The sequence below is a fragment of the Labeo rohita genome, chromosome 6 (genome assembly GCF_022985175.1).
Source record: "Labeo rohita strain BAU-BD-2019 chromosome 6, IGBB_LRoh.1.0, whole genome shotgun sequence".
Lineage (NCBI taxonomy): Eukaryota > Metazoa > Chordata > Actinopteri > Cypriniformes > Cyprinidae > Labeo > Labeo rohita.
The window spans coordinates 24,803,663-24,826,156 of NC_066874.1; the positions used below are offsets into that span (position 1 = coordinate 24,803,663).

At 37.7% G+C, this 22,494-nt stretch overlaps 1 protein-coding gene across 3 annotated transcripts; it reads right to left on the reverse strand.

The window, feature by feature from the left end:
- Positions 1–1,151: 1,151 nt before the first annotated feature.
- larp4ab (La ribonucleoprotein 4Ab) lies at positions 1,152–21,908 on the reverse strand. 3 transcript variants are annotated; one of them, XM_051112781.1, is made up of 17 exons: positions 21,467–21,908; positions 14,910–15,051; positions 14,163–14,276; positions 13,969–14,059; positions 12,801–12,937; positions 12,611–12,714; positions 12,129–12,239; positions 10,940–10,993; positions 10,185–10,385; positions 8,371–8,474; positions 7,757–7,798; positions 6,157–6,348; positions 5,781–5,829; positions 5,512–5,688; positions 5,281–5,405; positions 3,860–4,058; positions 1,152–3,751 (listed from the first exon to the last, which is right to left on the reverse strand). In XM_051112781.1, the coding sequence occupies exons 1-17, from the start codon at positions 21,569–21,571 to the stop codon at positions 3,377–3,379; spliced, it is 2,322 nt and encodes a 773-aa protein (XP_050968738.1). In that variant the 5' UTR covers positions 21,572–21,908; the 3' UTR covers positions 1,152–3,376. The 3 variants fall into 3 exon arrangements, with proteins under 3 accessions (XP_050968738.1, XP_050968740.1, XP_050968739.1); XM_051112783.1 differs by lacking the exon at positions 21,467–21,908 and adding an exon at positions 17,239–17,490; XM_051112782.1 differs by lacking the exon at positions 7,757–7,798 and having other exon boundaries at positions 21,467–21,906.
- Positions 21,909–22,494: the final 586 nt, after the last annotated feature.

Below are 22,494 nucleotides of genomic sequence, written 5' to 3' on the forward strand. Positions count from 1 at the left end.
TGAATATTTACCAGAAAAAAAAAAAAAAAAAAAAAAAAGTAAAAACACTGGTTAAAAATAAAAAAGATCTTATTAAATAAATCAGATGCTTTTGATTATTAACATTTAATGAAAATGGAATCCAGAAAATTAATGGAAAACACAGTTTGGTTTGGTAAAAATAAAACTGAATTTGAGGAAGGAAAAAAAGGAAAAAGGCCCTTAAAAATGTAATTTTTGTTAAACTTAAATTCCTGTTAAATTCTGTAAGTTCCATGATTTTAATTAATATCAGACATGCTTTTTGTTTAATAGTTTTTAATTTAACCTTTAAAACTGAAAAATCAGGAAAAAAATAAGTAATCCAGAAAAACGTGAACAAAAAAAAAAAAAAAAAAAAAAAATATATATATATATATATATATATATATATATATATATATATATATATATTGAGGGAGGGAAAAAAAAGAAAAAGGAAAAAAAAAATACATTTCAGTAAAAATAAAACTGAGTTTATAGGGCCCCAGTTAATAATAAAAATAAGACACTGCTATATAAAAGAAAGAAAAATCAAACACAGATTAAAATCATTTTATCATTTATTTTTTTCTTCCATTTCCTTTATCTTTTTTTTTTTCTCATTGAACATCTACAATATCATTCAACACTTCACTCAGCAGTTGCTACGTCTACCCCCCCTAAATAATTAAAAAGGGTCAATACTTGTTTTTCTTTTTTTGTTTTTGGCTAAAGACTTGCTACTCATAACTGCACCATTTCATGTCTAAAAAGCTTACAGCCTACACAGGTTATAAGATTAGCAACAAAACATAATACAATTCATTTCACCAACCAGTTATGAATCAACTCCATTAATTCAGATAAAAGAATAAAAAAATAAAACCAGGTCCACTGATTTGTGTTTTTTTGTTTTTTGTCTAATTTTAGTGGCACAGTTTCTACATAATTTGCGCCCAACGACAACATTGCCAAATATAGAAAATACAAACCTCAAACTAACACACATATGCTAGGCCAAGAAAGCCACACTAATGAAAGTTAAAGAAACAGACAATCTAAAACAAAATAAATTAAAACAAAACTGATGCATGAACCTTCCCTCCAATATTTTGTCTAACAGTCACAAAAAGGGGATTTTGAAAAAAAAAAAAAAAAAAAAAAAAAAAAAAGGTTCATAGAACACCTTCATAAGGTTCAACACACAAAGTTTCATAAAACTAAAACATACATTGTTCAACTCACTAATCATGATTTTTAACCACTCACTCATTAAACAGTGGCTCTGCCCATGGCAGAATGATAAGAGAGGAGTGAGAGAGGAGCTACTGCATTTAAACAGCACTTCCTGAGATTGTCTTCTCTGCTGATTTGACTTTGGTCTGGATCTGTGCACAACCCATCCATACAAGTGAATGAGACATTAAGGAGGGGAGAAAAACAAATTGAGGAGAGAATCATGCATTACAGTGTCACTGATTAAACAAAAAAAAAAAAAAAAAAAAAAAAAAACAACAACAACAACACACACATTCAAATATACATTAACTGAAACTTAAGACCCCTACAGTTTAATGTGGTTACTGAATTCAAAAGGCTACGAATAGAAAAAAAAAAAAAAAAAAAAAAAAACATCCTGCAGTAAGCATTGGACAAAATTAGCAGTCATACACATCAACGATTTCCTCTGAGGTCCTGAGTTCCCTCTCTTTTACCAAAGTCGACATGAGATTGGATGACAGGTACATTATGAGTGCTGTAGCAGGTATATTACATGTAATCATACCTGAAATGTACAGGCATAAATGCAAGCGTCACATACAGATAATTAAACATAAAACACAGACTGACTCAATATCACAGACTGGACATGAACAGCAATTCTGAAGCAGCACTAAATCTGAGAGCATAAAATCCAACCCGATTATTGTCACCAGCATCTACAGCAGAACGGAAATTGTCAAGAGACACTGTATCACTAGAAAACACTAGCAAGACTTGCACTCCCTAAGGAAAGGAAGACAAACAGTGGTTTTGCTCACCTACATGAATGATTTCTATTCACTCTTTCATCAAAGCAGCTTGATCTTTCTCTTACTGACAGACCCAGCCTTCAGAAACACTGGACATCACAGATGACACCGTACGACATTATACAGCACGACACACCAACTCAAAAATCACCTTGAATATATATTTGTCCGATTCTTTTTTTGTCAATGGATGTCTAGTACTACTTCATCCATTTGTCATGACAAACTTTGTTCACTCTCATTGTGTCCTTCAAACCTACACATTTCCCTCTTCCTTTGTCTGAACATACACACATAGACTTGTCTTCCAGTTTTAGACCAGGGGTGGGAATCTATAGGCACCTCATGATTTCATTTTGATTCAGTCATAAAGCAATTACAATACAATGTGCACAACTGATGAAAGTTTTTTTTTAAACTTCATGCCAAATATCAATAGATTTCCACCATGTTCAAGGTCAATTAAAAAAAAAAAAAAAAAAAAAAAAAAAAAAATTAAAATCATTTTAAAGATCAGACTTGTCACATTAGAGTATTTTCTAGCTGAAGAATTAATTATAATAGTGATACTACTCACTTTTCCAAGTCTGAAAATCACACTATCGAAATTCCCTGGTCTTCCAGGACCATGAGAACTTCGTATCAGTATCTGCAATGCAGCGCCTTGCGCACATTTTGAATAAGTTAAACAAACTGTTATGAATCACTGCACATTGATCATTTTCAAAAGCATCACAGCTGAATCAAACATAGGAAGTAGTGAAAAGACACACACACACACACACACACACACACACAGGTGACTTATGGACCGGTGGAAGTGTTGCCATGCTGTCTTTGTGTGATCTGTTGCATATGGACAATATGTGCTGGCTTGATTTGTCACCAACAGTACTACTATCATTTATAGATAATATTATATATAAAAACGAAAAAAAAAAAAAAAAAAAAAAAAAAAAAAGGTACAGCATTGTACACTAGTGCCAGGACCTTCAACACTCCAAGTAAAATCAAAACCCAAGCTAATTAATTGCTGTAAAATCACAGACAACACAGGAAGCATAGCTTCCATTTCTCCTTTCAAGTGTAAGAGGTTTTCATCTTCCTTAAATTCCTAGTTTTCTTCTGTATTTTTAAGGACCAGCTTCCCAGATATCACACAGTCATTTGGGAAGCAGAGGGTTCTTCGACACCACAGTGCGACAGTCCAGTTTTCATATGTAGATTTATATATAGATATATTTATATATAGATTTATATACTCTTACTTTTTATATATATTTATAAGTTGTGTATCTAAGTATACACACACAAGTGTGCACGTGTTGTGGGCATACGAGGCATTACTTTGGCGATCTTGGTGGGATGTTTTGTTCCTTTCCACTGCGTCTGTTGTACCCCGTCTGTGGAGAGGAGCGTCGACCCTGTAGAGGCCGTCTCTGTTGCTCTCTAAGCTTAAACCCTGACCCTCTAGGGCCATTACCACGTTGGTAGCCAGTCTGCTCTCTCGATGTCCGACTCTCGTTTCCTTTCTCTAGTTTCTCGCTGCGGGATGAGGCCGGGCCTTCTGCTTTGTTGACGCGAAGTTCTCGTAGTGGTTGGTTTGTGGTGGGAGAAGGGGTGGGACTGGGGCTGGGCGGTGCTGCCGGTGCTGGTGCAGGGGGAGGATCTTTGGGTGGCCTTTGACACACCTCCGCATAGCTCAGCTTCCGAGGCTCCTGAGGTGATTCAATAAAACCTTCAAGTTAACAGACATCGCCGTTCCCATCTGAAGGTCAGAATAACCAACAGGAACACTTAGAAATTTAGCACACGAGTGCATTTACCTGGACAGTTGCGTTTGTTGGGACAGGTGGCGTAGAAGCAGTGCTTGCAGTGCTTGCAGTGCTTGAAGTGCTTGATTGGCTGCGTGAAGGTTTCGGGGCAGGAACGGGCTGGACGTGCTTTGTAGTCACTGATGCAAGGTCTGGTGAAGTTTCAGCGACCGGAACCTCTTTCTCAGGTCTCTTCACTGGCTGTGACGCACTGTAAAGAGAAATGTGATTTGAATCAACATGCTCCTATTCATACAACCTCTTAATTATTTATATTTTTTCAATGCATATTTTATATTACATTGCTTTACATATTTAAAAAAAAAAAAAAAAAAGTGTTCTCTCATATTTAACACATACTAAATCAAGTGTATTTTATTATAGTAACATTTACAATACATTTATAAATTAAACCTAGATAAATAGTATTGTTTAGTGGTAATGTACGATACTTGAACACATTGAATTCTTTAAGGGAACCCCGGGTATTGAGACTTTCATGGCTTAATACAATATAAATTATGTCTTTTACTGAAATGTAGTAGAAAACCCATGAAAGAGTTACATTATGTAAAAAATCCACATCATTTTATGCATATTGTGGACTATGGGGGGGGTCATTCTTTCAATGACATGAAATGTTGGACTTTGTGAGCTACTGGCACTACCTGTTGCCGTTTTTACCGCAAACAACTCGGAATACACAGCTCTGAAAATAAAATACTGATATGATAACCACAGCTATTGAAAGAGCTTATAGGTACTGATACATATAAGTGCAGGCTTAAACCAAATGCCGTACCATCGATTTTACCCCACATGGAGTCTAAACACCCCCGGATATCTAGTGAAATTCACACTGAGAAACTTTTTCGCTGGCTGCGGCGTCATGACAAGCGTCAGCATGTTTACATCCTGCCAGGATGGCATCTAGCGTTTCTTGTCTCTGCCGTTTGTAAGCTCTTTCAGCTTTCGGCATTAGGACTAAAGGGAAGAGATAAAGACGCAGGTCTTTAGGACGTTTTATTCATCCACAGGCATCTTTTCATTCTTTTCTCCTCTTCTTATTACTAGGAAAAGCAGTGAAGACTTACATCACTTCTCTTGTTGCCCTTCGACTGATAATTAGTACCAAAAGCCACACACTCAATGTGGCATCGCATCAGTAACTTATTTTCCCGAGTCGCTTATTCTGAGTTGAGCTGCAGTAAAAATAGCAACAGGTGGCGCCAGTAGCTCATCAAGTGCAACCATTTGATGTCATCGAAAAAAAGTGCAAAATGATTAACGATGTTGATTTTTTTTAAATAATGCAAATATTTTATGGGCTTTCTACTACATATATATGCAAGAGACATCATTTAAGTTATATTACGCCATACCCAGGGTTCCCTTTCAAAGTTTAATATCCAATTGTACATGTATGCGTGTACCTAGTGCTAGGTGTTTCCTGTTTTGTGGCAGGAAGCTTTGGCGCTGGAGTGGAGGGTCCTGTCGACGGAGTTTCCACTGGACATGTTCCAGGATCTTGACTGACATCTTGCTTACTCGTTTCCGGCTAAACACATAGAAAAATGGTAGCTTTGATTGATATCTGATTCTCTATGAACACGCAAACCAAACGTGACTGAAAAGAAATGGTTACAGAAAGTAGTTCTTACTACCTTGTCCCTGCTGATGCCCTTAACTACATCTGCCATGCGATTTTCCAAAACGGACTCCGTCTGCACGGTCACACCTGGCAGACGACTCGGCGCACCTCCTGGCAATGGCGGGAAGTTAGTGGTTGCTAGGTCAAACTTAGGGGGCGGAGGTTTCACTTCTAATTCAGGATTCTGCCTCTGTGAAACGAAATGAGAACTTCAATGAAGCATGAATGAAGAATAAAAATGAAGTACTTCAGAGAGCCATGTAATAAATGTTTAGGACTTGCCGTTCTTTCATCTTCTCTTCTCCTCCTCATGCCACGATAGCTTCCTCTCCTAGACACAAGTCGTTAAATACACTGCTATCAGCAAACCTGTCACCATTCAGTGAACACACTCAACAAATGACCCTCAGATCTCATAATCTTACCGCTCACTGGGAAAGGAGTGACAGAGACTTAAAGGAGAGCGTGAGAGAGAGAGGGGGAGAGAGGGGGCAAAGGTAAAGATGGAAGGAGAAAGTGATCTGAGAGAAGAAAAAGAACTCCTTAAGTCTTCCTTTCACTCCCTGCTTCCCTCTATGCGCTTAGTTTATCATCACTGGGTCAGAACAACCAAATCTGCTGCTTAGTTAAAAATTATACAGGTTGAAAAAAAACTGACCTGGCCCGGCTGTTGATGCCGAGGTCTGAGTGGTGGTTTTCTCTGGGGGAAGCTGGAGGTTCAGAGAGAGGGGTGAGGGTGGAGGCAGTGGTGTCTGAAGTAGGGGTGCATGGAGGCTGGGGACTACCGGTACCAGACGAAGTATCTGTCAGCTGACCCACATCAGCACGAGGTTGTGGCTTTACATGATTCCTGCACAGAACATAGAAAAATCAGAGGTTTCTCAGAGGTGGTAGCATGTAACTATAATCGAGGCACCAAAGCCTGAGCAAAGCTGAGTAAACATCTGCAGAACAGATAGTTTGTCCAGCTGGGCTTTAAGGGTGGTCTCTCTCTGGCTGTGCAGAACAAGCATCACAAATGGAGGTGTTATAAATGATATGTGGTGACAAAAAGAAAAAAGACTGTTTGGTTGAGAAGTTCCTGACAAGTGACACATTTTCATTTCTTTTGCAGATGTTCTCTCTTTTAACAGACAAACCAATAAAAAAAAAAAAAAAATTTATCAGCTGACATTTCACTAATTGTCAATCTCAAACTCAAACAATGAATAAACGAAACGTTCTTTTTAAATTTAGCTTAAAGTTTTTTTAAAAAGAGGTCCAAAAACTAAAATCTATAATTTATAAAAAAAAAAAAAAAAAAAAAAAAAAAAGCACTTGTTACAACTGCCCCTATTCTTCTTTAGTGTAAAATATTGTGGTTTCAGCCAAGATTATGTCTCATTTGTCATCTATAAAGTATATTAAACATACACTTGTAATAAACAGGGCACTGGATATATAAAACCCTGGACAACAAAACCAGTCATTCGTAACACGGGTATATTTGCAGCAATAGCCAATAATACATTGCACGAGTCAAAATGATCAAATTTTCTTTTATGCCAAAAATCATTAGGATATTAAGTAAAGACCATGTTCCTTGGAGATATTTTGTAAATGTCCTACAGTAAATATATCAACTTTTTGATTAGTAATATGCATTGCTAAGAACTTCATTTGGACAACTTTAAAGGTGATTTTCTCAATATTATGATTTTTTTGCACCCTCAGATTCCAAATTTTCCAAAAGTTCCTAAAAATCCAAAAGTTGTTGTATCTTGGCCAAATATCATCCTATTTTAACAAACCATATATCACTGGAAATCTTATATTTCTTCAGCTAATATGAATCTCAATTTCAAAAAACTGTTTTGATGCAAGCACTTCCCAAGACACCATCAGGAAACTCTCGTACACAAAGCAACAGATACATGCAAGGACAAGGTCACATGACAGATCTGATGACAACGCACTGACATTCATTGACTGTGAAAGGCATCATGCGTCAAGATGCAGCTTTTAGCTGAGTCATGATGGTCAATCACTATGGAGTGCTTGCTCATACTTGAACAACACTAAATGTTCTGTTATAATCAAGTGATGTGATGCACCCCATCCCTTAGCTATAGTCTACCATTAGACCAACATTTAGCATAAACATCTAAATCACCACAATGCAGTTCTGGCATTCTAATCTTTAAGCAGTTTGCATGGTACATGCATAAGATGATCATTTACAACAAAGAAATGCTCCAGAAAAAGTAGAACATATCTACCTGAAGGCATTGATTACATTCTTTCTGGAATAAAGTGGAAGTCTAGAAAGTAAAGGAATAAAGTCATTGTGACTCCAGTGCATCAAACAAGAGCTCTGCCTCACTTTTTGTATACAAGAGGAAATCAATGTAGGTTATCTTTAATATTTTCACCCTTGGACAAAAAGTACAATTCAATTCGAAAGGAGGCACAATAACAATACGTATTTATTATAATCCACACAAATAATCACAATTGGTTATTTTACTGTGATAAGGTCATCTCAAGTGGTAGAACAGCGCACCAGCAATGCCAAGGATATGAGTCTCATCCTTAAACATTTTATCAATGTATAAATTGAATAAAATGCAAGGCGCTTTGGGCGAAAGGGCCTGCCAAATGAATAGATATAAAACTAAATCTTTGCAAACATGTTTGAAATGCAGCAAAGCAAGTTCATGCCCACAAGATGTTTCTAATGTGACCTTCATAAAGCATGTCTGTTTTTATTAAAAATCAGCCCCTGGGATATAAAGTTTCCACTGTCGAAGAAACAATCTATTATATTTTTGGCAGAGAGAAAAAGGAACAGACTTCAAAAGAGGTTCTTAAAATGTAGGTTTCACGATCTTACCGGTTGCGGGGGTAGTTGCGCGTAAGGCTGATTGGAGAGGAGCCAGTTTTGTAGTTTCCTGCTGTGCCAAAGCCATTAACAAATGTGCTGTTGGGAAATGGAGCCTGCAAGATGAATCAACAGCTGAGATTAACCCACACATCCTCAAACTAATACAAAATGAATTCACATTTTTGTCTCACATGGCCAAAGCACCTCTTTACATTAATGTAATATGCTAAATGAACCAAATAACTGTTGGCATGGTAACCATTCAACTGCCCTGACTTCTCTGCAGTAAGTCCCCTGCAGCTCGGCCTACAATCACAACCCTGATTACAAACTAGAAAACCCACTGCGACTCCATCAGCTTAAACCTTCGGCCTTCCTGACTGCAATACAAAGGTAACAAAATAAAAGGCTTAAAAAAAAACAAAAACAAAAACAAAAAAAAAAAAATTAGATTATTGGATGAGTCACTTTCAAAGTGGTTCTAAAATGACTATAAATTGCTACAATGCTCAGCCATATCAAATAGACAAAGTGACCCTCAGATCTCATAATCTTAACGCTCACTGGGACAGGAGTGACAGAGACTTAAAGGAGATAGAGACAGAGAGAGAAAGAAAAATACCAGAAAAGAAGAAAAAGAACTCCCAAAATCTTCTGATCACTCCCTGCTTCCCTCTATGCGCTTAGTTTATCATCACTGGGTCAAAACAACCAAATCTGCTCTGATCTTTTCATATACAGTTACATTTGTGTTTCTGAACATAGGTTTTTACTTTTCCATTATAAAAAAGTACTTTTTAGCAAATAAACATCAAATTCATCAAGTGACAGAGTGAAAGGGACTGTTTACACTGTTGCCAAAAAAAAAACAAACAAAAAAAAAAAAAAAAAATCTCTGTTCAAATACTGTTTTTCCTAATTCAGGAAAAAAAAACATTACACATTTTCACCACAAATTTATGTACACTATATTGCCAAAAGTATTGGAACACCCCCTTCTAACGAACATATGACAACTTCAGTAATTTCCATGATTATGAATCTTAATGTTTAAGCATGTAATGATATCCTAGGGAATAGTGTGCTTTTAAATTTATATAAACAGATTGGACAGGACCCTTTTGTATTCTAACATGGCAATGCATCCTTGTATAAGACGAAGGTTGAAAAAAAGAAAGTCCTAATCCCAGCTGAACACCTCTCGTGTGACTTTAAGTGCAGAGCTGGAGCCAAAAACACCAATGACTTGTACATATTGATACAATCATTTTAGACAATGCCAAAATTGTTGCAAAAGAGATGGAAATACAATTTTTAAATACATGAATTATGTTTCCATCTTTGTTGCCACAATTGCACAGTGCCTTTTTCTGTTCTAAAGAAGGGGTGTCCGAATACTTTTGTTCATATAATGCATGTACAAGTCACTGGTGTTTGGACTTTTTGCAGACCAATCAAGTTCTTCCACACTGACTGAATCAATCATTTCTTTTTGAACCTCGCCTTATACACAGATGCACTATCATGTTGGAACAGAAAAGGGTCCTGCCAAAGCGTCGCTATAAAATTAGAAGCACACAATTCCCTAAAATATCATTATATGCTTAAACATTAAGATTTGCACTCATGGAAATGACTAAAGTAGTCAAACCTGTTCATTAGAAGGAAGTGTCCCAATACTTTTGGCAATATAGTGTAGCCTCATTTTTAACCAATAAGAATTGAGCACCAAATCAACATTTTAGAAAAGGTAGCATCTTTCTTATATGGGGGATTTCATTCATTTTAAAAGGCTTCAACATATGTCAAGATGAAGTTCTCACCAGTGGTGTTTCAAAGTAAGGGGTTGGTGAGGGGTTCCACGTCTGTGGCAGGAGGCTATAGAGAGGGTACTGCTGTGGAGGCTGGTACACCTGCTGCAGGTAAACTGGAGACGAGTACTGTGATGGAGTGGAGTAAACCCCAGAATCAACGGCTCCGTAACCATTCTTAGCAAAGAACGTGTTTATGGCCTTGATACGAGCCTACAGACACAAACATACAAAGAGACACCTTTGAAAACTTGAACATCTAAATAATCATTCATTGTGTTACACTCAGTTCAGTACATGCACCTCCCTAATCCAGCAATTACTGTTAAATATGAACCAGTGTCTTAGCAGGGCACTTGAGAGCAGATTCCTTTCACAGACGCATCTCATGCATTACTCATACAGATGTTTTTTTTCTATTTATGGATGTGGGCTGCACAAGATAAAATGCATTTTGTTGTACAAGTCAATGCAAAGAGACTTTGAGCAGGACAAAAACAGCTTGGTTTGTGGATTACATAATGCCATACAGTGACTATAGGGTCTTTCCTATTGGTTACATATTGATGGTATAATTGATCACTGACTGGTTGAAGGAACAAGGGTCAAAGTTGAGTACTGCAGAGAATCCTGTTAATCATCACAGCATTCAGAGTAGTCAAGGTGACACTAGTTGTATTTGAAGTGTTGGCCAGGATCGCACACATACTGGGGGCTTAAATTACAGCTGACCTAACAAGAGAGACGGCAGCACAATGAACACTCACCATAATTGGTTTGCCCTGAAAGGTTTTGACTTCCTCACGCAAGTATCTGTAAGCCTGTAAAACAAATGTGACATGCGTCAGAAAACATGTGCGTTTATTAAACAAGCAGAGAAAACGCAAAAACACTTTAGGCCCCATTAATGCAATTAACAAAATATTTGTAATTGTACCAGCCAATTATTGTGGCTGTTATAATAGCTTTTAGTTTTAACCCTTTAAAATGAAGTAGGTAACTAACCAGAAGCTAACTTATAATAAATGAAAGGAGAAGTTCACTTCCAGAACAAAAATTTACATATTTACTCACCCCTTTGTCATCCAAGATGTTTATGTCTTTCATTCTTCAGTTGTTAAGAAATTACGTAATCTTGGATGACAACGGGGCAAGTAAATTATCTGTAAATTTCTGTTCTGGAAGTGAACTTCTCTAATATAAAATGCATAAAGGGGAAATCTTTCAGCCATAGCAAACAATCAGTGACCCTCAGATCTCATAATCTTAACGCTCATTGGGAGAGAAGTGACAGAGACTTGGGGGGAAGAAAGAAAGAGAGAGAGAGAGAGAGAGAGAGAGAGAGAGAGAATAAAAGTGAGCTAAAAGTAGCAGAAAGGGAGAAGAAAAAAGAACTCCCAAAATCTTCTGATCACTCACAGCTTCCCTCTATGCGCTTAGTTTATCATCACTGGGTCAAAACAAACAAATCTGCTGTTTGCGTTTGTTAAACCAGCAGAAAAACTGCAAAAACACTTTAGGGACCATTAATGCAATTAATTAATGCAATATTTATTATTGTACCAGCCAATTATTGTGGCTTTTATAATATCTTTTTGTTTTAACCCCTTCAAAGGGAGCATGTAACTAATCAGCAACTAACTTACAATAAACTAACATAAAATGGATAAAAGAGAAATCTTTAACTACTGCTTTGTAGATTTCATTATGAACATTTGATGAATAATTACGATGGCAAACGGAATGTTACAAATCAAACAGTTTACAAAGTCATAAGCCATAATACAGGAAATAAATTCATGCAATTTTTACTTGCAGCATTTGATCTAAATTAAAATAAGTCCAAACAACACAATTTGGTGGCACACATCTTGAAATAATAATTTTTTTACCAATTGTTTATACAAACATTTGTTCTATGAGAAAGGCCCTTTATGTGTGTGTTGTCAATAATACCTGCTGAGCATCAGTGTCAGACTGGAATGTGATGTACCAGTTGTTATTGTGAGCAAACTCCACACTGATAACCTGCGGACACTTCTCGCTTTTAAACAGGGCCTCCACCTCCTGACAGAGAAACAAAAGCATCAGTCAGCAAATCAACTGAATAAGTGAAAACCACTGACAAAAAAAAAAAAAAAAAAAAAAAAGAGAGGCCAGATATCCCTCAGATCTCATAATCTCACGGTCATTAGGGCAAAATCCACTGTACTGAGAGACAAAGGGAGATTTAGAGATAGAGATATAGATAGAGATAGAGATAGAGATAGAGATAGAGATAGAGATAGAGAGAGAGTTAGACAATGAATCTCAACAGCATCAATGGTTCTGGATCCTTCCAAGCGCGATACTGATCATCATCGGGGTGACCACAGTAATGATAAACCTAATCTCTACCATATACAGCCACAAAATATGACCGTAAAGTGTGGTCTCACCTCTACTGGTGTGGTCTCAGGAACCTCTCTGAGGATGATGATGCATCGCTTGTGGTTTGGCCGTACCTTCTCACCTTTTTCATCCACCTGCACCATGGGAGAGGCTGAGAAGGACAGAAAAAGCAAGGAATTAAAGCACTGTAAGGAATGGACAAACTCTGAAAATGTGGTTGGGTTTTGTTTATTTTACCTCGTAGCACCTCAAGTATCAGGTCCATATCAGTAGTCAGCAGTTTGATCCCCTCCATGCTTGCAATAGTCCAAATAGGGACAAACTGATCACTGTCCATCTGAGACATCAAGTAAAGGTCCTTGGAGAGATTCTCTCTGTGGGAAACAAGATGTTGCAGTCATATTGATTGCACTGAGTGTCAGTGTGCATATAAGAGTTGGTTTGAAGGCAGATTAAGTGTATATAGTGGGAAAACAGAATTTGAATGCCTACATTGCTAATTAAAAGCTTCCATTGCACGATTTGCATATACTACTATGTTATCACACTGGACTGATTTGCTTAAGTTCACACATGCAAATAAAAAAATAAAAAATAAAAATAGACCTGTGAACTAACTTTTGTGTCAAGACACTAAAAAGTTGTACTTTTTACACAACACTTAAAACACTATGCTCAAAAACTCTGCAACACCCAAAAACATACATTTGAATGTGTCCGCATACAACAGTGTTTTAAAGAATAAATATAAAAATATGTTTAACACTTAAAAGCACTGCTTCTAAAAACACCAAAACTAACAAAGGACCTGATATTTGGAATTTAATTATTGGCATCAGCCGAATCAACAATCCAAAAGAAAGAAATAAATAAATAAAAATCTGGTCAATGTACAAGTATTGCTTGTAAACAAATACAAACAAATACATACATACAAATAAGTTTAATTCAGAACTGAGTAACTGAACAAGTAATGACTTTTGCAGAAATTCGCACTTCCCAATTAGTCACAAGACACACAAGAACTAAATTACTTTTGCTGTCCTATGACCATACTGTGTTGGAATGGCACTGGGGTGAGTAAAAGATAAAAGATGACAATTTTAATATCTGGGCGAGCTATTTTTTTATATCTTATCAAATCAAACTGTCCTTATTTGGCAACCAACAACCACAATACTGCCAAATAAAATGGCTTGGATCGGATCATCCACATCAAATCATTTCCAATATCACAGGTCCATTATGACATTGCATTTAATTAGTGAATGAGAATTTTCTCAAGCAAGAGTAAATAAGCACTGCTCTACTGTTCAGATGATTATGACTTTCCATTCATCCCTTACATAATTACATAATGTGGGGGAGCAGGTGTTAGCATGTCTGGGCGTACAGTGGGCGTTACCTCGAGAAGCAAAATTCCAGCTGCTTCTTCAGTGACTCCTTCAGACTCTCTTCAGACAGCAGAGGCTGCTCCTCGACCGTCTCACCCTCCACTGAGTGAAACAAAACACATACACACCCCCAATGACAATCAGCCAGTAAGCAGCACTGGAATGGAGTGGAATTAAAGCGTGAAAGTGGGTGTATGTGACAGACCTTGTTCGTAGAGTGGGTAAGCCAGTTCTGCAGACTCCATGCCATTCAACATGCTGCTCTCCATAGGAGGGGCTGACTCAGTCTCACCATAGCCAACACCATACTCCTTGAAACCTACAGTGGAGAAACAACAGTAGTACATGAGTTTGGAAGCTTGCTGATTACCTGCCATGTAAGAACAGCGATAGGCCATTCAACCCTCAGATCTCATAATCTCACGGTCATTAGGGCTGACACACTCCACTGAGAGAATGAGCAAGAGCTTAGTTTGAGAATTAGAAAAAGAGACTGAAAAAGAACAGAATGGAGGGAGTGAGAGAGAGGAGAGATGAGAATGAAAGATCTCTACAGTGAGAATGGTTCTGGGTCCTTCCAAGCGCGATACTGATCATCACTGGGTTTAAGTAAACTTTAACATCATGCTACAAGATGGTCATAGCTCCCTGAGTAATTTCATTTACCCTAACGAATCTAGCCCTTTTCTTATAAGACAAACTGAATCAACATTACCTGACAGCAGGGTTTTCCAAACTAATAATTAGCTGAAATCATAAAAATCGAAAACTAAAATACGTAAATTAACTGGTGTGCAGAAATAAAAATCTCTTTTGTCCTGCTTTTGTCCACACATAAATGAAAGCATATGAGTTCTAAATGAGATGCAGTAGATGCTGACAATTTGCATGTCTGGGAGAATTTTTACATATTAATTACAACACTAAACAAATGGCTAATCAAGATACCTACCTTCTGACTCCTCAGTGGAGACAGTATCTGATTGTGGCCAATGGCACGTCTCTGTGGCCGCCTCTGGAGCCTGGGTGGTTGGTGCAGACACTTCCTGCCACACTTTAGCATTGGGATTCAGACCGGCCCCCTTAGTGGTCACCTTGAAGACAAGGTTAAACAAAGTTTAACAGTTAGATTTCACCTAACAGTAGAATTAAATCAGCAGAAATCTGTTAATATGTGCTAACTGTAGCTTAAATTAAAATTAATTATAAGACTATTAACTAGAACTCTGCTGATCATTTAACTACCCATTATCACGCATCTGACATTGACATCCTTCATAGCACAACCATATCAAAATTCATGCGCAGTAAGTGTTTAATTAACTGGCAACACAACGTAGTTAGGCGTCAGTGTATTAAGCAAATAGTTATCCACCCTGTTTCACAGTATAATGGGAGGGTAACCACAAAAATAGCAGGGAAAAAAATCCTGAAAAACTTGCCTTCTAAATACACATTAGCAGCATCTAATTGTCATTCTCAATGACCCACTGAAGCACAGCCCAAAGCAATTAAATCTTTTTTTGTTTTTAAAATATACATGAAGTGCACAGCTCAGTCACAACATGGCAACATGGGGGTAAAATGTATGTCAAAGCTTGCTAGTCACAGCTGTTGAACAAGGCCACTGATAACTGACACCACTGCAAACACTCCAGGAACAACTTTACAAATAACTGAATTTCTCATTTCCCAACATGTTAAGTGATTACAAAATGATCACATTCCTCTCCATATCAACTTGCATAAGACATTTTCAAGTACACCAAATATGCAACAGTGTTGTGTTATGTTTTTTAGTAACATAATAGACCGAGCTCATTCAGTAATGCACATATAAAGCAAATTAAACCCCAAAATATTACTTTTACAATCACTTCACTGGGGGGGAAAGAAAACACAAATGTGACCCTGGACCACAAAACCAGTCTTAAGTAGCACAGGTATATTTATAGCAATAGCCAACAACACATTTTATGGGTCAAAATTATCCATCTCTTTTTTGCCAAAAATCTTTAGGATACTAAGTAAAGATCTTGTTTCATGAAGATAATTTGTAAATTGTACACCGTAAATATCAAAACTTAATTTTTTATTAGTAATATGCATTGCTAAGAACTTCATTTGAACAACTTTAAAGGCAATTTTATCAGTATTTAGATTTTTTGCACCTCCAGATTCCAGATTTTTTTGTATCTGGGCCAAATATTGTCCTATAAAACCACACCTCAATGGAAAGCTTATTTATTCAGCTTTAAGATGATGTAACGTGATAATTCTCAATTTCAAAAAAACTGACCCTTATTACTGGTTTTGAGGTCCAGGGTCACAAATGTCGATGCTTGGGTCTCTCAAGGGTTAACATAAGACGCTATCAAAGTTTCACATGACACGCTGAGGCACAAATTACAACACCACATCCACCTTGCTGTAAAGTTAAAAGTCTCAATTCGATTTACATTAAAAAATAACTTCCACCTGCCATCTCAACAAATGCAACGTTGCATTTCAGCCACAACCTTGGCGAAGGACGTCTGAAGAGCACACTGAAGAAATACAAACACCACAGGACAGGCAAGGACACTATTAACACACTTGACGAGTTTGAAAGCCAGAACTGTGCACAACTTCTCCCTGTAACTTCTCTATACTTTATACTACTCATTCACACCTCATTCACAAGATCCATTACTTACCCGACGCGACACTCCACACACACAGGCAGGAGATTTTAAATAGTCGGCCTTTCACCCATTTAATCTGATTAGCCACTCCGATAAACCAGAGCGAGAGTTCAGAGCAAAGAGCTACAAACCTGCATCTGAAACGCAGCCTGGTTAACCTGACTAGCGCTTTATTGGATTTGGACGGGCTAAAGTTATTTTTGAACTAAGGGTTAAATTAAAAGCCGAGGCAATTCGTGAATACCTTCAGTATTTGCTCTGGTAATCGCTTCGGTTTTCATAAAAGTTACGCATTTTGCGCAAATAAAGCAGGTTGGCTACATAGCTAGCATTTGTTGCGCGCACGTGGAGCTTTCGCTGTCGACGGTCAGTTCGCGTCTACATAAACAAGGTCTTACATAGTAACTCAACTAATCTTGCTGGTCACTAACTACTCATTTTTAACTAACAAAAGACAAGAAGAAGAATAGTGACTGCACTACAAAGCCACAACGAATTCTCCGTCTTGTTGAACTCATGGCAGGCGCCATCGAGTTGACTCCACGCCAAAGCTGTGAAAAACCTTCGCGGTCGCCAAAAATGACCCCATTAACTCACCTCCACAAACAACAGCATGGTCTTCTCCCCCGACGACGTTATCACTCGCTAGATACCCAGCAGGCGAATGAACCTAGCTCACAATAACGCGGCACCGGATTCCACTTCTTTCCGTTTAAAGCAAAAGTGCAAGTTCACTGCCAAAGAGTTTCGCGGCCACTCATCATCTGCATCAATCCCCTGTGCTCTGCGTAAGCATCTACACGGCGCTTAACGAGTCTGATTGGCCGTGCGCTAGTCTTTCCTTCGCCTCTTTTCTGATCACATGCAGCAGCACGCTTTGAATATTGCCCGCCCACCGTGACGGGATTGGTGCGTTCTGAAATACGTCATAACGGATCTCCGTATGATTGGAGCGAGTTTATGTCTGTCAAACGTCTGTTCAAGTTACCGGAACTATAACCTCTGCCACCAAGATCACTGCTGAGCACGTGGCGACAGCTGAAACAAATGCTGTACAAGCCTGACAAAAAAAATGAATGAATGTAGTTAAAATGAGCGATTTCCAAATAACGTTACGTTCCGAAACGGCCTTCAAGGATGAAATTTGTGTCTATCGTAGTTGTGTCACGAAGCACCGAATAGTAGCAACCAGAAACGCCCAATTCAGATCATGGAGAATCTGATGACTGGATCTCGATGCAAATTCGCTGTTGAAGCCTAATGTGGAACAAACATAGACTTGACAAAAGCTGAAATCCCCATACAAAGTCTTCTAGAACTCTCTACTAAAAAGCAGTTTCACAGTCAGGTAAAAATTAAAGTATGCTATTTTGCTCAAAACAAAATTAAACATACAACACTAAATGCTTATGTAATTTAGGAAAGTCCATAGTTTCTCAAAAGGTAAATTTTCTACTGCTGGAATTGTGACTTTGGGAATCTAGAAACCAAAGTGAACTTCATTTAATTCTAAATTCACACAGAAAAAGTTTAAAAACAAAGGTTTTCAACCAGGGGCTAGGGCAAACTAGGGGGCCTGAGCAAACTTTTAGGGCAGCCTCAAAACGACTTTAAAATTAAAACAAAAAAAAGCTAAAACAACTAAAAGATGCTAAAAGTAATTCACCTCCTCAAAAACAGAGGTAGTCTGCTTTTAAAGGGAACTCCAGGTATTAAGACGTGTATGGCTTAATAAAATGTAAATGATGTCTCTTATTGCAATATGTAATTGAAAACCAATTAAAAATCCACATCATTTGAAACATATTTCATACTATAGGGGCAGTATTATTTTAATGATGTAAAATGGTTTCAATCGGTGAGCTACTGTGCTAACTGTTGCCATTTTTACTGCACCACAAGTCGGAAAATAAAATACTGATACAAGGCCACATTGTGTGACTTTTGGCTGTAATGTTCAGTCGAAGGGCAACAAGAGAGGCAATATAAGTCTTCACTGCTTCCCTAACAATAAGAAGAGGAGAAAAGAATGGGAAGATGCTTGTGGACCAATAAAACTTCCTAAAAACCTGCGTCTTTGTTCTATACACTTTAGCCCTGATGCCTTTGAGGCTTTTAGTAGACCGCAGCTACTGAAAGAACTTACAAACAGCATATTGACATTTGGTTTAGGCTTGCACTTATATCTATCGCCACCTGTAATCTCTTTCAGTAGCTGTGGTCATCGTATCAGTATTTTATTTTCTGAGTTTACTGAGTGCAGTAAGAATAGCAACAAGTAGTACCAGTAGTTCACAGAGTGCAACCATTTTACATCATCGAAATAATGACGCCCCCATAGTCCAAAATATGTATAAAACAATGTGGTTTTTAAATTCACAGGTTTTCTACTACATATTTCAGTAAGAGACATTATTTATGTTATATTAAGCCATACAAGTCTTAATACCCAAGATTCCCTTTAAAAATGTAAATTCCAGACGTGCAAAAGTCATGCACATTAATAAGATTGTAAAACTTAAATTTATTTAATTTCAATGAATATACATTTTTCTAGTTTTGCAAAGCACTGAATTATTTTAAAGGGTAGAAAATTTGAGCACAGACTACTTATTTAAATCTTTATCATGGATAACTATCCATTTGCCACTGGACATCAGTATTATGATCATCAATAGGAAGTGTGATTGTACAAACTTGAGTTGTGGATCACCTCTTTTTCCTAGCAACTACCCAGCAAGTCCATTGCAACCACTTGGGACACATTAACAACCACCTAGCAATTGCCTAACAAACATCCAGGACACCTTTTCAGCTGCCTAGCAACTACTCTGAACACATTAGCACAGTGCAACCGCCAAGCTAGACCTACATTCCTTCAAACTTCAAATCTCCATTCAAACTGCATATTTAACCTCTATTTAAAACCATCCATTTATCAAAGTTTCTTTGCTGTTTATAGTAAATAATCATTTCTCCAGGTTGACATCCACTTTTTATGCTGTCATTGTGCTAAGTGACAGTTCAGATGATTGAGTGAACAAACAAAGTGGGGCACAGAGAGAAAGAGACTGCAAGAAAGAAAGAACGTAAATCATAATCATCTGGAAAAGTCACGGGGCCTTCAAATATTGTTGTGGACAATGGGGGGCCTTGGAGTCAAAGTGCTTTAAAATAATTCTCACTGGTTATACTGCTTAATTTTGAGAGAGAGAGAGTGAGATTCCTGCAGAACAGACTTAGCATATGTACAACAAAAAACTGGAAACAAACCTGAATCTGCTTTATTTTGGTGCAAGTCCACATCTTACACTACTGTATCCTTTAAATATTATGGTACATAAACATTATAATCATGCAGAACCATAGTATATGAAAGTACCACAGTATTAACAACTGATCAGCTGCACCATGGTAGTGCTTTTTATAGGTAAAATGAAGGGTTTTTTAAAACTGACCTTCCTCACCATGTTAAAACATTCCAATGACCAAGCCACTTAAGCCATTATCAGCAAATGACCACTGGCAATACAAGCATTATACAAGAATCTAAGCAAAACAGTACAATTGCCTAATTAATGTATAATATACTTGTAATCAAATGTATACAGCTAGAAATTAAACTGGTACTGGTAAACTGTTCAACTGGTAGAACAGTTAGACAGCTTGATTAGTTAGACTAGAATAAAATCAACATTGCTTCATATTAGAATAATTTAATATGTTTCATTTTTATAATGAGGTTTTAACCATTGTAATGATCTTTTATCAATATAAAATTATTAATTTAATTGTTATCATTTATTCATGGAAATGTTTTTCTTTCACAATTGTGACCACAAAACCAGTCATAAGTAGCATGGGTATATTTGTAGCAATAGCCAACAATACCCTGTATGGGTCCAAATTTTCAATTTTATCAATTTTTCTTCTATGCCAAAAATCATTAGGATATTAAGTAAAGACCATGTTCCATGAAGATTTTTGTACATTTCCTTCCACAAACATATCAAAACTTAATTTTTGATTAGTAATATGCATTGCTAAGAACTCCATTTAGACAACTTTAAAGGCAATTTTCTCAATATTTAGATTTTTTTTTTTCAGATTCCCTCAGATTCCAGATTTTCAAATAGTTGTATCTCAGTCAGATATTGTCCTATCCTAACAACCCATAAATCAATGGAAAGCTTATTTAATATAAATCTCTACTTCATTTTTGTGGTTCAGAGTCACAATTGTACCCTGCATTACTCTAGCAACTCTAAGTAGTTAATAATAACCTAAATCAAGCTGTTATGTGGTGGTGATTTAATTAATTAATTTCCAAATGACATTAACCCGCTTGTAATAGAAAATTATCAACCTTAACTTGTGTCACGCGTCCTTAAGTAATGAAATCATTGCTCAGTTACAGTAGAGCTCCGCTGACTAGGCTATGAACACGTGCTATGAAATTTATGCGCAGACGAAGCCTTGGTGGCAATATATTTAGTTTATGTTGCCTAGTACCGATGTCCGACTTAAAGTCGGCTAGCCAGACCTAGGTATTACTCAACTACGCGGTTATTAAGCTCAACAATTTAAGCGGATCGATACTTCATTTGCTAACGACCTGACAATCTGGTTAGCGCGCAAGGACACAGGTAGTTTGTCAACACACTGCAAGTACATACCAGTTGGATAAACAGTCACCCTGCGGTCTAAACACGTTTGTTCTAAAAACGCAAGAGCTATATTATAAACGAAAAGTTAACGTCGTGTTTAGGGGGAGGGTTAACGTTAAGTGGCTTGTGCCGATTCAGCACCACAGGCCTGAGCTCACCATGCCGCCTTGGTCCTCGCCGGTTTTCTCCTCTTGATCTCGGGCGACCGATACCGGCTCGACCTCCTCCTTCTGTTGCGCTTGGCTGCTACTCTCCGAAGTCATCGGCCGCCTTTGGCTCTGCCCCGGCCGGCCTCTCTCGACCCCGATCCGCGATCAAGCGCCGTGCGCCTCCGATCCGCCACTCCTCACCCTCCTCTCGCCGGCTGAATGCAACAAGCACTTGCTCTAGCTAGTTAGGGTCGGTTTGTCTTACCGTTTCAGAAAATAAACGAATGAAAGAAGGAAAAGGAAGACTTGCTAACACTAACGCTTGCGGATTTATCTCTAGTGCGGGTCTACTTCATACACTAATAAGCCTTAATGGGGATCGGCGAGCGTTTCTGACAGACGGCAGAAATTCACACACCGCCACCGTCCCGACAGACAATGCGACCACCCCCTCCATCACGCTCGCTCTTCCCTGGCAACAGAGCGCAACACGCGTTGCGCCGCATAGCAACCAGCGGGCGCTCTCGCCGCATAGCGACAGACGCTCAGCGAAACTGCAGCCGGGCAACTGCGAACCATGACACAGCGAATAATGCACATATAATTACAGCAGTCCTCCATCCGAACTAATGACAACTCTGTATTAAAGTGAATCCTTTTTGTGTCATTTGAGATAGGCTAATGAAGTCTATTATTTGATAAAAATACGGTAATATTGAGAAACATTATTACAGTCTGAAATAACTATTTTTTGTGTGAATGTATTTTGAAAATGTAATGTGTTCCTGAGATGCAAAGCTGAATTTTCAGCATTAGTTATTATTGGTGCTCAGTTAACGATGATGGTTCTTATCATTTGACAGTTTTTGCTACTTAACATTTTGTAGAAACATTTTTTTCTTATTCTTTGCTAATAGAATGTTTTTTACTCTCTCTTTTGATCAATTTGATTGCTTACCTGCTGAATAAAAGCATTCATTTCTTTTACACACACATACCCCAAACTTCTGAATGGTAGTTATGGATTCTGCATAAAT